Raw genomic sequence first — 11,413 nt, 5'->3', positions numbered from 1 at the left:
GTGCCCCAAGTTCTGTGTGTGTTGTTTGTTTTATTGTAATGAAAAACGTTAAATAAAGAGTATAAAAAAAAAAAAAAAGGAATACCTTTAATTTATTGCCAAAGAAAACAGAATTTAGGTCATCATCATTTACTACAGGGTGGTGCCATTGCCATACCATGCAGTGATACAGGGTATTCTGGAGTCCATTTTGAGCCAGAGAAGCCATTTTTCAGGCTAGGTCCTTGGTGATGTTCTCTTGGCTGTCTTCTGTAGACCACAGTCAACACCGAGATAGAGGTTGTTGTCCTGGCATCCTGATGTCAGAGGTCTGACCTCTTCTCTGTAGGCCGTCTCATTGTCATCACTGATCATCCAGTTCTGTCATCAGCAAACTTAATGATGGTGTTCGAGCTGTGGGTGGCTACAAAGTTGTGCCTGAACGAGAAGTACAGAAGAGGGCCGAGCACACAGCCCTGAGGGACGCCGATGTTGGGTCAAGGTGGAGGATGTGGTGGAGCTAGTCTGTCCGTCATGAAGTCCTCTGTTGATCTATTTGGCCTGTATGCAAATTGTAGTGGGTCCAGTGAATAAGAGGAACTGATGAAGGATTTAACTTCATGATGGTGGAGATGAGTGCTACTGGGCAGTAGTTGTTCAGGCAGCGGGCTTTAGTCTTTCCGAGGACAATGGTGGTCTATTTGAGACATATGGGGATTACAGATTGAAGCAGTGAGAGTTTAAAAATGGCTTCCAAGACATCCACCAGTTAATCTACACACACCTTGAGAGCTTGGCCATGGATGCTATCAGGTCCCGGTGAAGTCATCCTTTTGAAGGATCTGCAAGAAACCTTTACAATATATTTACTTTATTGATTGAAACAATAGTTTTAAGGTCTTTTCCATGCCTCCCAATTTGTACAGACTCGGGCCCTAATCAATCATCAAAACTATCTTTGATTGATTTTATGTTGATACAGTATCTAATCAATGCATCTTCAATCTTTTCTCTACTTTCAGCTGTAAGGAGGACATCTGCCGTGGCGTTGGCAGCCTTCTGGTCTACGTGAAGAGCCTGAAGGGATTGGCAGCCATTAGAGACGCTGTGTGGGACCTCCTGTCCACCGACTCCATCAGTCAGCACTGGAGCACTGTGTGTCAGCGGCTGCTGGAGCGCCCCCTGGCTGCCTGGGATGACTTCCTTCAACAACTTTTTCTTCAACGCCTGCAGGTTAGTGCTCTCCTAGTTTCACAATTGGTATCAAAGGTTGCTATTTTCATCATCTAAACAGGTCGGTTCATTGACTTTGTATAGATGCCTCCACGCAATTATGTGTTGGGTAAAGGCCTGCCTGCACTAAAATTCTACATACTGTAATATTCCAATGATTCCTTCCTCCCATTTCCCAAGGCCATCACCAAAGAAGACACTGAAGCCATAGCAATGAGCTCTGTCCAGCTCCTCACCTCAGCTGTGAGGGATCTTGAGAGCCAGGCCATCCATACTTCTTCAGGTACCAACCATGGCTCAGGGCGCGGGGCCCAGTACGAGGTCGATGTGGCATCCTTCCTGTGGTCGGAGTCTCCAGGGGACCTGCTGAGTGATGCGGGCTGGGTCAGTGTGACCCAGCGGGGGCAGCAACACCAGAGGAGTAGCCTGGCCATGAAGACCCAGGCCCTGACGCCCTGCGTTCAAAACTTCTGCTCATCCCTGGATGCTAAGCTAAAGGCCAGGCTGGAAGACCTGCAGTACTACCTACCCTCCCAAGACACAAGTAAGGGCAGCTCAAACTTATGTACTGTGTGCTAGTTTTCATAAGCCGGTAACATTTAGACGGACTCCTTCTTTAAGGCCCTGACACACCAAGCCGACGGCCAGGAACTTTACTTTACTTTACGTAAACCCATGTTGCCTTTGTTTTGGCCAAAAACTATGTACCACGTACGTTCTGTGCCTTTATGCGAGGAATTAACTCTCCATACAAGCTAGTTAGCTAACGTTAGCTTGCTAATTCCACCCTACCACATTCCGTCAACAGATTATTAGCCAAACCAAGTCATCACCAATGATGAAATATATTATTGAGAGCGTGTTAATGAGACATTAAGGTGTTACATTTTATCAATTTAGAAGCTAACTTTCTAGCCAGCCAGTTTTTGTTATGTTTGATTGCTAGCTTGTAGCTAAGCTATCAGTCATTTCAAAAACGTTGTAGCTATCTATGGTTGTTTAATGGCTAACGTTAGCTCAAAACACCATTCAACTGACAGCCTTTGTTGTGTTTGACGCTAACTTGTAGCAAAGCTGGCACTCATTCCAAAAATATTGTAGCTATCTATGGTTGGTTGGTTGCTAACATTAGCTCAAAACATCATTCAACTGACAGCCTTTGTTGTGTTTGAAGCTAGCTTTTAGCTAGCAGTGAACAAACTTGGTGAGGTTGGTCCATTTTTACTGTATTGACATTACAGAAGTCTCTCGTTAGCATCTTATATGCTACTTGTCACATGCACAGCTCAAATCTGCACTCGACATTGGGGAATGAGCATTAGCTTAAAAAAGTAAAATGCCGGGTAGTGCCAGAAATAAGCAGACAGTCTGCTGTTGTTTGTATACGTGTATTATACAGTACTGTACACAGGCCCAGTGTTTTCTCACATCCTCTATATATGCTATATAGTGAACACATGATGTTCTTTCACGCTGTGCTCGGCAGGCTCGGACTCCCTCTCGGCGGCAGTCCCCTCCCCTGGTCCCCCAGAGAGCTCGTCAGCATCTTCTTTTAACCGCTTCACGGACTCGCCGGCGGTGGAGGAGGCTTTACGTGAAGGCTGCACGGCCTGCGTCCGCCACATCCTGTCCTCCATCCGCTCTGAACTGGCCGCAGCCACGCCTGACCCCAGCCCCGCCCGCCTCAGCTCAGTTCTTTTCACTGCCAGGCTGTGCCAGTCCATGGGTGAGCTCTGCCCCAACCTGAAGCATTGCATCCTGGGAAAACAGAGGGCATCCGAGGCCGCAGCAAAGGGGACCCCAAGACAGGGCAAGAAGCTGGGCAAAGCAAGGGCCACGGAGGTCAGCCCGGCCCAGGCCAAGTGGGCGGGTCTAAAGGAGGAGCTTCTCATTTGCAGCATGGAGGCGTACCGCATCTGGAGCTCCGCCCTCTCTAAAGTCAGACACTGTATTTCACTGTGTTATTTGTTAAATGGTATAAATGGTGGCATACAGTCTGATTTGTGTTGAGTAGTGTAGAATCCTGGGTGGCAGAGACTAAGATAGCAAGCGGCAATTAACTGTTGAATTTGAGGATGGAGGTTAATCTTTTGTAGAACTTTAATTTATCTAAGTGCAAAAGTCCATTTACTAGCTTTTTGTAGTGTCCAACTGCATCTTACAGTTAAAAGAGAATTACGGTCAACTTTAACAAGCAGCTCTGTTTTTGTAAACTGAGCCAATCGGTGTTGCCTACACCGAGTTATCCTCAAAAAAACAAAACAGAGCTACATTTTGAAATTGACTGCAATTCTCCTTTAAGGATCAAGGAGGCCATTGTCATCCAACATCAGAGACCATCTTTAAACAGAGACAAGGGTTATTATCTCCCTCCATATGGGACTCTAAATGAATATTAACATTATATGCTGGTAAAATGTAAATGTTTTCTTTAATTCATATTGTAAATTGTTTCAAGAACTACCTAGTGACTTTGCGTGGTGGTTTTGACAGGTGCTGCTGGAGAAGTTTGGCGCGGCGCTGCATGCTGATTCTGCCGGCGCCATCCTAACAACAGCAACAAGCTGGGAGGATCTGGAGATCCAGGAAGAAGCCGAGTCGGGGAGCAGTGTCACGTCCAAAATCAGTCTTCCAGTCCAGGTCAGCTGCTCAGCACCTCCTCTTAACACAGACAGCAAGCACAGTGATGGCCATTCAAACATCTGATGTGGAACTTGTGTTTTCTGTAGCCGTCGTGGTACGTGCAGTCTCTGCTGTTCCAGCTGTGCGTGGAGGTGAACCGGGTGGGGGGCCACGCTCTGCCAAGGCCCACCCTGCAGGAGCTGCTGCAGGCCTGTCTGACTCAGGCCCTGCACCACTACCACAGCTTCACACAGCAGGCATCAAGCAGGGTAACACACACACACACACACACACACACAATGTAATAAAAAAACCTCCGACCTTTGAGTACTAGGTACATTGATATAACTTTTATCTTGTCAGCGATATATTTCTGAATTGTGAAGCCTGGATGTGGGTACAGTGAGATAACTTGGTCTTCAGATTCTTGAGTCTCTGAAAGGCTTGGGATAAGGGTAATCCTTATGATGAGATTCAGAGATCCTTCTGGACCTGGGAAACAGCAGTTGACAAAATAATCCCACCACAAGGCCCCCGACATTTGTCCCTTTGGGTGACAGTGTTATTGCTTAATACTGGACCAATTAAAAATGAATAAAGTTCATTGGAGAAGAATCCATTGCACGGGAAAACAGGGTCCTTTCCCATTTAACATTAGGAATGAATGTGTCAGGATGACCTACCTACCCAGATACTACTCCAAAGTCTGCTGTTGCTCAACCAATATCGGGCACAACATGAAAACCTTCACGAGTGTCTAACCTATGACACATTGAAAGAAAATCAAAAAAATGGAACCGTGGATAACCATGTTTGTTAGTTAGTCTGATAATCAGAGTCCAGTATGGGTCAATGTTGAGGGCCCCCGTCTCCTGAATGGTTGGTCGTTCTGGCTAATCGAACCACGTTCTAACACTGAAGTTCCTGTCTTCCTGAAGGTGGATTTAAACTCCTGGGGCGGCGTTGTGTTCAGCTGAACTTTCACTATAAACAAAGATATTACAGGCGCCAAAACCACAGATGCTGAAGCCTAGTTCAGCCTGTCTCTCTCTGGGAAGTATGCAAAAGTATGGCAGGACGAGACAGTCCTGAAAGGAAACATTTAAAACATCCCCTTATCATGCAGCTGCATAGGTTCCCTGTTTCTGTGAAGTCCTCCTCTGCCTGGAAAGGTTAGGAGGTTATGTTAGACACTGACCTGAAGGGGACCTGGGGTACCACTGTCTCATATAGCATGAGTTTGTAAGCTGGAAATTCCACAACATGAAGAAGAAGAAGAGGGGAGTGATCATAAAAAAGAAATCCGAAGGGAAATCGGGGATGGAGAAGGAAGTGGACTTGGTTTTCATTAGGATCCACATGAGCGTCCTAAATGTCTCTGCCTTTTTGTCCCTGTTCCTCTGTCCTCCAGGACGGTGCATTTCCCATGACTCAGAACCGAGCCCTGCAGCTGTTGTTTGACCTGCGTTACCTGAACACCACACTGGGCATCAGGCCGGAGGAGGGCAAGAGCTCCCGGTCCCACCAAGACCCCAGGTCACTGATTCATCACATGCAGCCCTTTGCTGTTTTTTTTTTTTTTCATTTCATGTCTATTTGAAGAGGGACAGATGTGACGACATAGACAATTGTGCAAAAAATACACATAGATACAATAGACATGGACAGTAGAACCTGATTGATAAAGGATTTTATATATATATATATATAACTGGGCCATAGACCGAAGATTTTATAACCAGTTTCTGTGGATCTAAATAAATTATCACTTCATAGCATCAATCTGTAACCTAGGCTACTAGTATCCCAAAACACGTAATAAGTATAGCCACCTAGCATTCACCTGCATTTCTTTTGATATTTTTTCCCAGCTTTCTGTCAGTACTTCGGGTGTTGGACTTCCCCTTTTACATGTAAAATGTTGACATCACCATTTTTGGCGTCTTCCAGGTTCCACGAGGTCTGTGATTGGCTGGAGGGCTACATCGACCCGTTCGACCTGGACGTGTTCACGCCGCCGCTAAACACCAACCTCAACCGCATGTCCCAGAGGACCTCGGTACCTTTAGCCATCAACACACACACACACACACACAAACACACACACACACACACACACACACACACACACACACACATCTGGTTTTATTGTGCTTATTTTGAACCCTGGTAGCATCAGCACCAGGTGTGTCTTTGTGTGTGTGTGTGTGTGTGTGTGTGTCTTTGTGCATTACTGTATAACTATATGAGATTCTGTAACATGAACTCAAGATACAACAGCTACCAATTGAAACGTCATTCAAATGATCATGTGACGTTGTGTCTCAGGTAACGATCATGTGCTGATCATGTGACGTTGTGTCTCAGGTGCTGATCCTGTGACGTTGTGTCTCAGGTGCTGATCCTGTGACGTTGTGTCTCTGGTTCTGATCCTGTGACGTTGTGTCTCTGGTTCTGATCCTGTGACGTTGTGTCTCAGGTGCTGATCATGTGACGTTGTGTCTCTGGTTCTGATCATGTGACGTTGTGTCTCTGGTTCTGATCCTGTGACGTTGTGTCTCAGGTGCTGATCCTGTGACGTTGTGTCTCAGGTGCTGATCCTGTGACGTTGTGTCTCTGGTTCTGATCATGTGACGTTGTGTCTCAGGTGCTGATCCTGTGACGTTGTGTCTCAGGTGCTGATCCTGTGACGTTGTGTCTCAGGTGCTGATCCTGTGACGTTGTGTCTCAGGTGCTGATCCTGTGACGTTGTGTCTCAGGTGCTGATCATGTGACGTTGTGTCTCAGGTGCTGCTGGGGCTGCTGACCGGCTCGGAGAAGCAGTTTTCCCTGCGGAGCAGCAGTCTGAACTCCCAGGAGCCGTACAACATCCTGCCCCTGGCCAGCAGCCAGACCAGGTCAGAAGTCTATCTCCAGTCCAATTATTTTATTTTCTATCAGTGAAGGCAGCGTAACGACAGTGACAAACAAGGTTAATGACACATACAATATGTTAACGTATGTGGAGACAGTGACCGACAATAAAGGCAATAACACACAGTTGTGATGATATGGTAAGAGGCCGAGAGAATGGTGTGTGTGTGTGTGCAGTTTATGTCATGTGTAGTACCTGAATAAAGGTTAGGATGTTTGAATGTAAGGAAGGTAGATACTGTATGTGTTTGAAGATGTTAAGCAGTGTTGACACGTGTTGTCATCCCGTCATTGCCCAATATCGACCCATAAAAGTATTGAGGTTCCAGTACCCAGTCTTACTGATTTTAACCAGGAATTGAGAACTGTTGTTCCTCTCGCTATAGGTTTTGTATATCTGTATTTTTAATATCTGTATTTTGACCTGATTCCCACCCTCATCAGGTTCGGGTTGCTGCCTCTCAGCATGTCCAGTGTGCGTAAATCCAAGTCGGCCACCAGGAGCTCGGACGCGGCCCACCAGCTGGTGAGTAACAGCTGACTGACTCCCACTGTTGTTTCCTGCGCTGAGCACCGCAGTAAGTCTCCTTTTCATTTCACCCATCTGTTCATCAGACGGGGTCAGTCTTTCTGAATCAACAGCAAAGTCCCTGGAAATGACTCCGAGTTACCTCAGCAGATCATTCTCATGTGTTGTCCCTTTCCAGGTTTAACACGCCAACCGTAAAAACATCAAATACGATATAATGACTTTTGTAAGTCAGCACGTAAAAGCAACATTCAGACCGGCACGACGCATAGCAAGAATTAACAAACACAACACATCAGATACAAACCGAAAGACACAAAAATCAACAGGCAGGGAGGAGTCTAATGTGCACACTTCTGAATATTAATGAGCCATTTCTTCAGCTGTCAGTAAAAGAAATGTTCTCTGTGTCATTGTTTTGTTCCATCCTGAGGAAATGTTGTCTGTTACACCCTCTGCCTTCCCAGCGTTTTTGAGTGCGGGAAATCCAGGCAAGTTTGTGCATGTGTGTGCGTTTGTGTGCGTATGTGTGTATGTGTGTGTGTTAGGGCTGAAAGATTTGGGGCAAAAACATCTAATTGCGATTTGTCTTATTTTTTTTATTTACTTAAAAGCTACATATTGCACCTTCTACTGCGATCGTGTTAAACAAAGGAAAATAATTATGAAAAATCCAGTGAAAATGGGACATTTCTGTGGTATGAAAAAGATTTTATCTTCTCTCATCTAAAAACAGTAAGTATAATGATAAGAGGAATGAAAAATGTTGCACCAAACTTTTAAGTAAATTCTCATTTGATTAATCGCAGCCTATCGAATCGTTCAACGTGTGTGTGCGTGCGTGTGTGTGTGTGTGTGTGTATTTTCCAGTAGTTCCTTGATTTCCCTTCGGTGCGTTTTGCCGTGTGTGACCGTAGTTGACTAACTGCTGAAATGATTCTGGTGTCAGATGGGTTACCAATCCCATCTTGAGATTTACTCTGTCTTATTAAAATGTGTGTTATGAAAAAGCAGATGTCTCTATGCAGCTCAAGCTGGGAATTGTCCAAAGTCCAAGTAGTCCTGGTTTCTGTCCTACCAGCTGAGACCTGATAACTATCAGTTTGCTTTGGAGCCAGTAGAAGTTGACTTTTCTCACTTTGCATGGCAAGCAGTGTCCCCCGTGCTCTTTTCTTTATGCTAAGCTAGGCTTAGCATGTCTCATCTAAACCATATACTGGGTACCAAGATGAAATCCTCTATTCTGTAGATCTAAAGGCCGTTTTATGGTTAAAACGGCGGCGGCCGTAGCCTGACGTGCACCTCTCGAAAAATGTAACTGCAAGTCGCTCAGCCCTTTACGGCCTTTACTCTCGATGAGCGTGTTCTCTAAGATGTCCGACGGTTCAGTGGTGAGCCAATCAGCACCGTAATATTTGGTTTTCTGTGAGTCATTAGATCAGACAACAGCTTCAGAGTTGTGTAACCATTCTAGGGCTTTCCTCAACTAAAGGAATTCTTAGTTGACAACCACTTCTGTGAATTTGTTGACTCAATCGACAGAGCCTTTGAGTGGTGGTTGAGAATGGAAAAGCACAATTTAATGTAGTTAATCAACCATCTGTAAAACTGAGTTTCTACTCAATTAATCCTGCAAAAGCACCACTTTAAATCCCATGCTCTTACGCTTCTTGGAAATTAGTAATTAAGCATGAATAAGCATAAAATATGATTAATGAACTAAAGAAATCTTAGTTGACTAAGACCAAAACCACAGATTAGTCGACTAATCGACTAAAAGGGGACAGGCCTAGACCATTCAAAGGTTCCTCTGATACACTGAAAGTAGTCCCCACAAGTCATGTTCTTTACTTTGACGTATTGCTAAGAGACAACTCTGGGTTGGTGTCCTTTGAGTAGCCCCCCCCCCCCCTCAATTAGCAGTCATATGCTTTAAGACCTTAACCCTCGTGTTGTCTCCCCGTCGACCTGCAACTTTGGGTTTTTCTGGGTTGAAATTTCAACATTTTGTTCTTTTCTGCACTTTGACGTTTTTGTCCATTTTAGTCCAATTTTGTCACTTTTTTGAAATTCTTTTGGGGTCAATTTTCAGATTTATATTGGTCACTTTTTCAGAGTTTAAAAAAAGTTTTTGTTTTCTTTTACATGCTTTTTTGTGGGTTTTTTCGTCAACATTTGTTAATTTTTTCAACATTCTTTTGCCATAGTTCTGATAAGGAAATTTTTTGTAAACGGGTCAACCGGAGGGTTAAGCTAATGTTAGGAAAGGATTGCACTTTGATAAAGAAATCAGGATTATGTAAAGAAACTCGACATGTAGACAATGAGGTAATAACTGTCACAGGCCTACCAAGAAGACGAACCTGACGTGTCCTTCTTCCTCCAGCAGGCGCCCCCCCACCCCCCCTCCTCCTCGTCCTCCGTGGGCCGCGAGGACAGCTTCCGACCGGGCAGCCTGTTCAGACAGCTGGCCGATCAGGACGAAGACACGGCCGCTCCGTCTTTATTCAAACTCAGCTGGCTGTCCGGCATGGCCAAATAAGCCTTCATCGCTCCAGACGTTTAATCTGACTTTGCAGAAACTTTATAAAATAAAAATGTATAGTTGGAAAAAAAAAAATCTTATTATTAATACATTTTGTCTTGAGAAAAGCATCTTGTTTGGTTTAATTCACTCGTTGTGATCTTGACCGGTCTGGACATAAAATCCAGAGTCCTCTTCACCCAAGTCCGAGGACACATGGTCTATTCCGAGACGAGACCCAGCCCTTCAAAATATGGTCTTGAGACCAGTCGTACTACAACACTATTTACACATTCACAAATATATATTTAAATTTAAATTTAAATAAGCAAGAGGCTACCAAGGGGGAGCCACAGCACCCCCAACCCCCCTCTCTGTTTATCTCCCGTGGTGTTGTCCCTAGAACTACATTTCTTTTTCTGGGTCAAAATATAAAGTTAAAACCTCCCTAAGACACTTTTCTAACTTTTCCCAAAGTTCCATGTTGAAGTTTTTTTTGCACTTTTGTTGTTTTTGAAGCTTTCTCCAAAATTTGTTGTCACTATTTACAGTGTCTTGGTGGATTTATTTTTATATTTTGGACGTTTTTCATTTTTTCCTTTCTTACATTTGTCACTTTTTTCAGTGTTCTCAAATCATTTCTTATTTTTCAATTGCTATAAAATTCAATGGAAATAGTGAACTGATCAGTTATTTAACTTGCGTGGTTATTTTCTTTTTGAAGGAAACCCAAATTTCTGATTTACAAACTTTATGGAAATGGGTCAAATTTGACCCTGAGACAACAGGAGGGTTAATCCAATTATTTGATCCTTGTTTTTATATATTTTACATTAGTTAGATATTGTTTACAGTGTGTTAACTATCAACAAACACAATGACAGTCTGCTTAATCTTGACCTCCTTTATTAAAAAGTAACCAGATTAACACACTGTACAAATCTTCCATAGAGAAATGACTAAATAATATAATATTAATAATAATAACCACAGTGCACTGACCTACTGGAGTGTATTTTGACTATGACTGGTAATGAAATGATGCTAAAATCTGATTCCCTTACATCTCTTTTAGACAGAAACATTGTAGCATTTAGCAAATATCACCCTAACTGTTGCAAATAATAATAATTACACGTATGTAACATGAGATCCAAACTTTGACATTAACATGACTTTTATGGAAACACATTTTAATTTCTGGAGACGCCTTTTAATCATGGATGATGGCGCGCAGGGCCTGTGCCTAGTAGGCCTGTACACTGACCCTTCATAATAAAAACTGGATTTTTATAACTTGCTAAAACAGAACAACAGTCTATTGCAGGACTCTGAGGAAAGCTCTCTTCTACACTGTGTATCCTCCTAACAGAGGGCCCATTCCTGCGTTGGTACGTGTGTGTGTGGACATGTTGTGTCCAACCCTGTACACACATGCATTATCTGCATACACGTTACTTATTCCGGTCTATCTTGCTCATCATGGCCTTGACGTCGACCGGGGCGGAGGCGACGGCGGCCTTGGCCTTTTGCTCCTCCTCCTGCTGCCACAGGATGATGGGATGGATGCCCAGGCCCCGGTTCTGAGCGTTCTTCTCCAGCTGGGCGGGACT

General features: G+C 44.1%; 2 protein-coding genes across 4 annotated transcripts in view; one reads left to right on the top strand and one right to left on the bottom strand.

Annotated features, from left to right (window-relative positions):
- Positions 1–9,882, top strand: part of cog1 (component of oligomeric golgi complex 1) — a 14,745-nt gene extending 4,863 nt beyond the window's left edge. The window contains exons 6-16 of one of the 3 annotated variants that reach the window (XM_034893477.1): positions 1,002–1,212; positions 1,393–1,756; positions 2,699–3,150; positions 3,706–3,852; positions 3,942–4,103; positions 5,246–5,370; positions 5,785–5,893; positions 6,622–6,731; positions 7,192–7,273; positions 7,744–7,767; positions 9,663–9,836. In XM_034893477.1, coding sequence (XP_034749368.1) covers positions 1,002–1,212; positions 1,393–1,756; positions 2,699–3,150; positions 3,706–3,852; positions 3,942–4,103; positions 5,246–5,370; positions 5,785–5,893; positions 6,622–6,731; positions 7,192–7,273; positions 7,744–7,752 — 1,771 coding nt within the window. In that variant the 3' untranslated portion in view covers positions 7,753–7,767; positions 9,663–9,836. Of the gene's footprint in view, positions 1–1,001; positions 1,213–1,392; positions 1,757–2,698; positions 3,151–3,705; positions 3,853–3,941; positions 4,104–5,245; positions 5,371–5,784; positions 5,894–6,621; positions 6,732–7,191; positions 7,274–7,743; positions 7,768–9,662 lie in introns of all 3 variants that reach the window. The other 2 variants (XM_034893476.1, XM_034893475.1) reach the window with 2 other exon arrangements.
- A 907-nt stretch (positions 9,883–10,789) lies between these two features.
- Positions 10,790–11,413, bottom strand: part of rgs9a (regulator of G protein signaling 9a) — a 6,445-nt gene continuing 5,821 nt past the window's right edge. Inside the window, exon 8 of the mRNA XM_034893483.1 lies at positions 10,790–11,411. Within this exon, the coding sequence (XP_034749374.1) occupies positions 11,255–11,411 (157 nt within the window). The 3' untranslated portion in view covers positions 10,790–11,254. The remainder of the gene's footprint in view (positions 11,412–11,413) is intronic.

Source organism: Etheostoma cragini, chromosome 15 (assembly GCF_013103735.1).
Source record: "Etheostoma cragini isolate CJK2018 chromosome 15, CSU_Ecrag_1.0, whole genome shotgun sequence".
In the NCBI taxonomy this organism is placed as follows: domain Eukaryota; kingdom Metazoa; phylum Chordata; class Actinopteri; order Perciformes; family Percidae; genus Etheostoma; species Etheostoma cragini.
The sequence above is the reverse complement of the archived record's forward strand: the minus strand, read 5'-3'. Positions and strand labels throughout refer to the sequence as shown.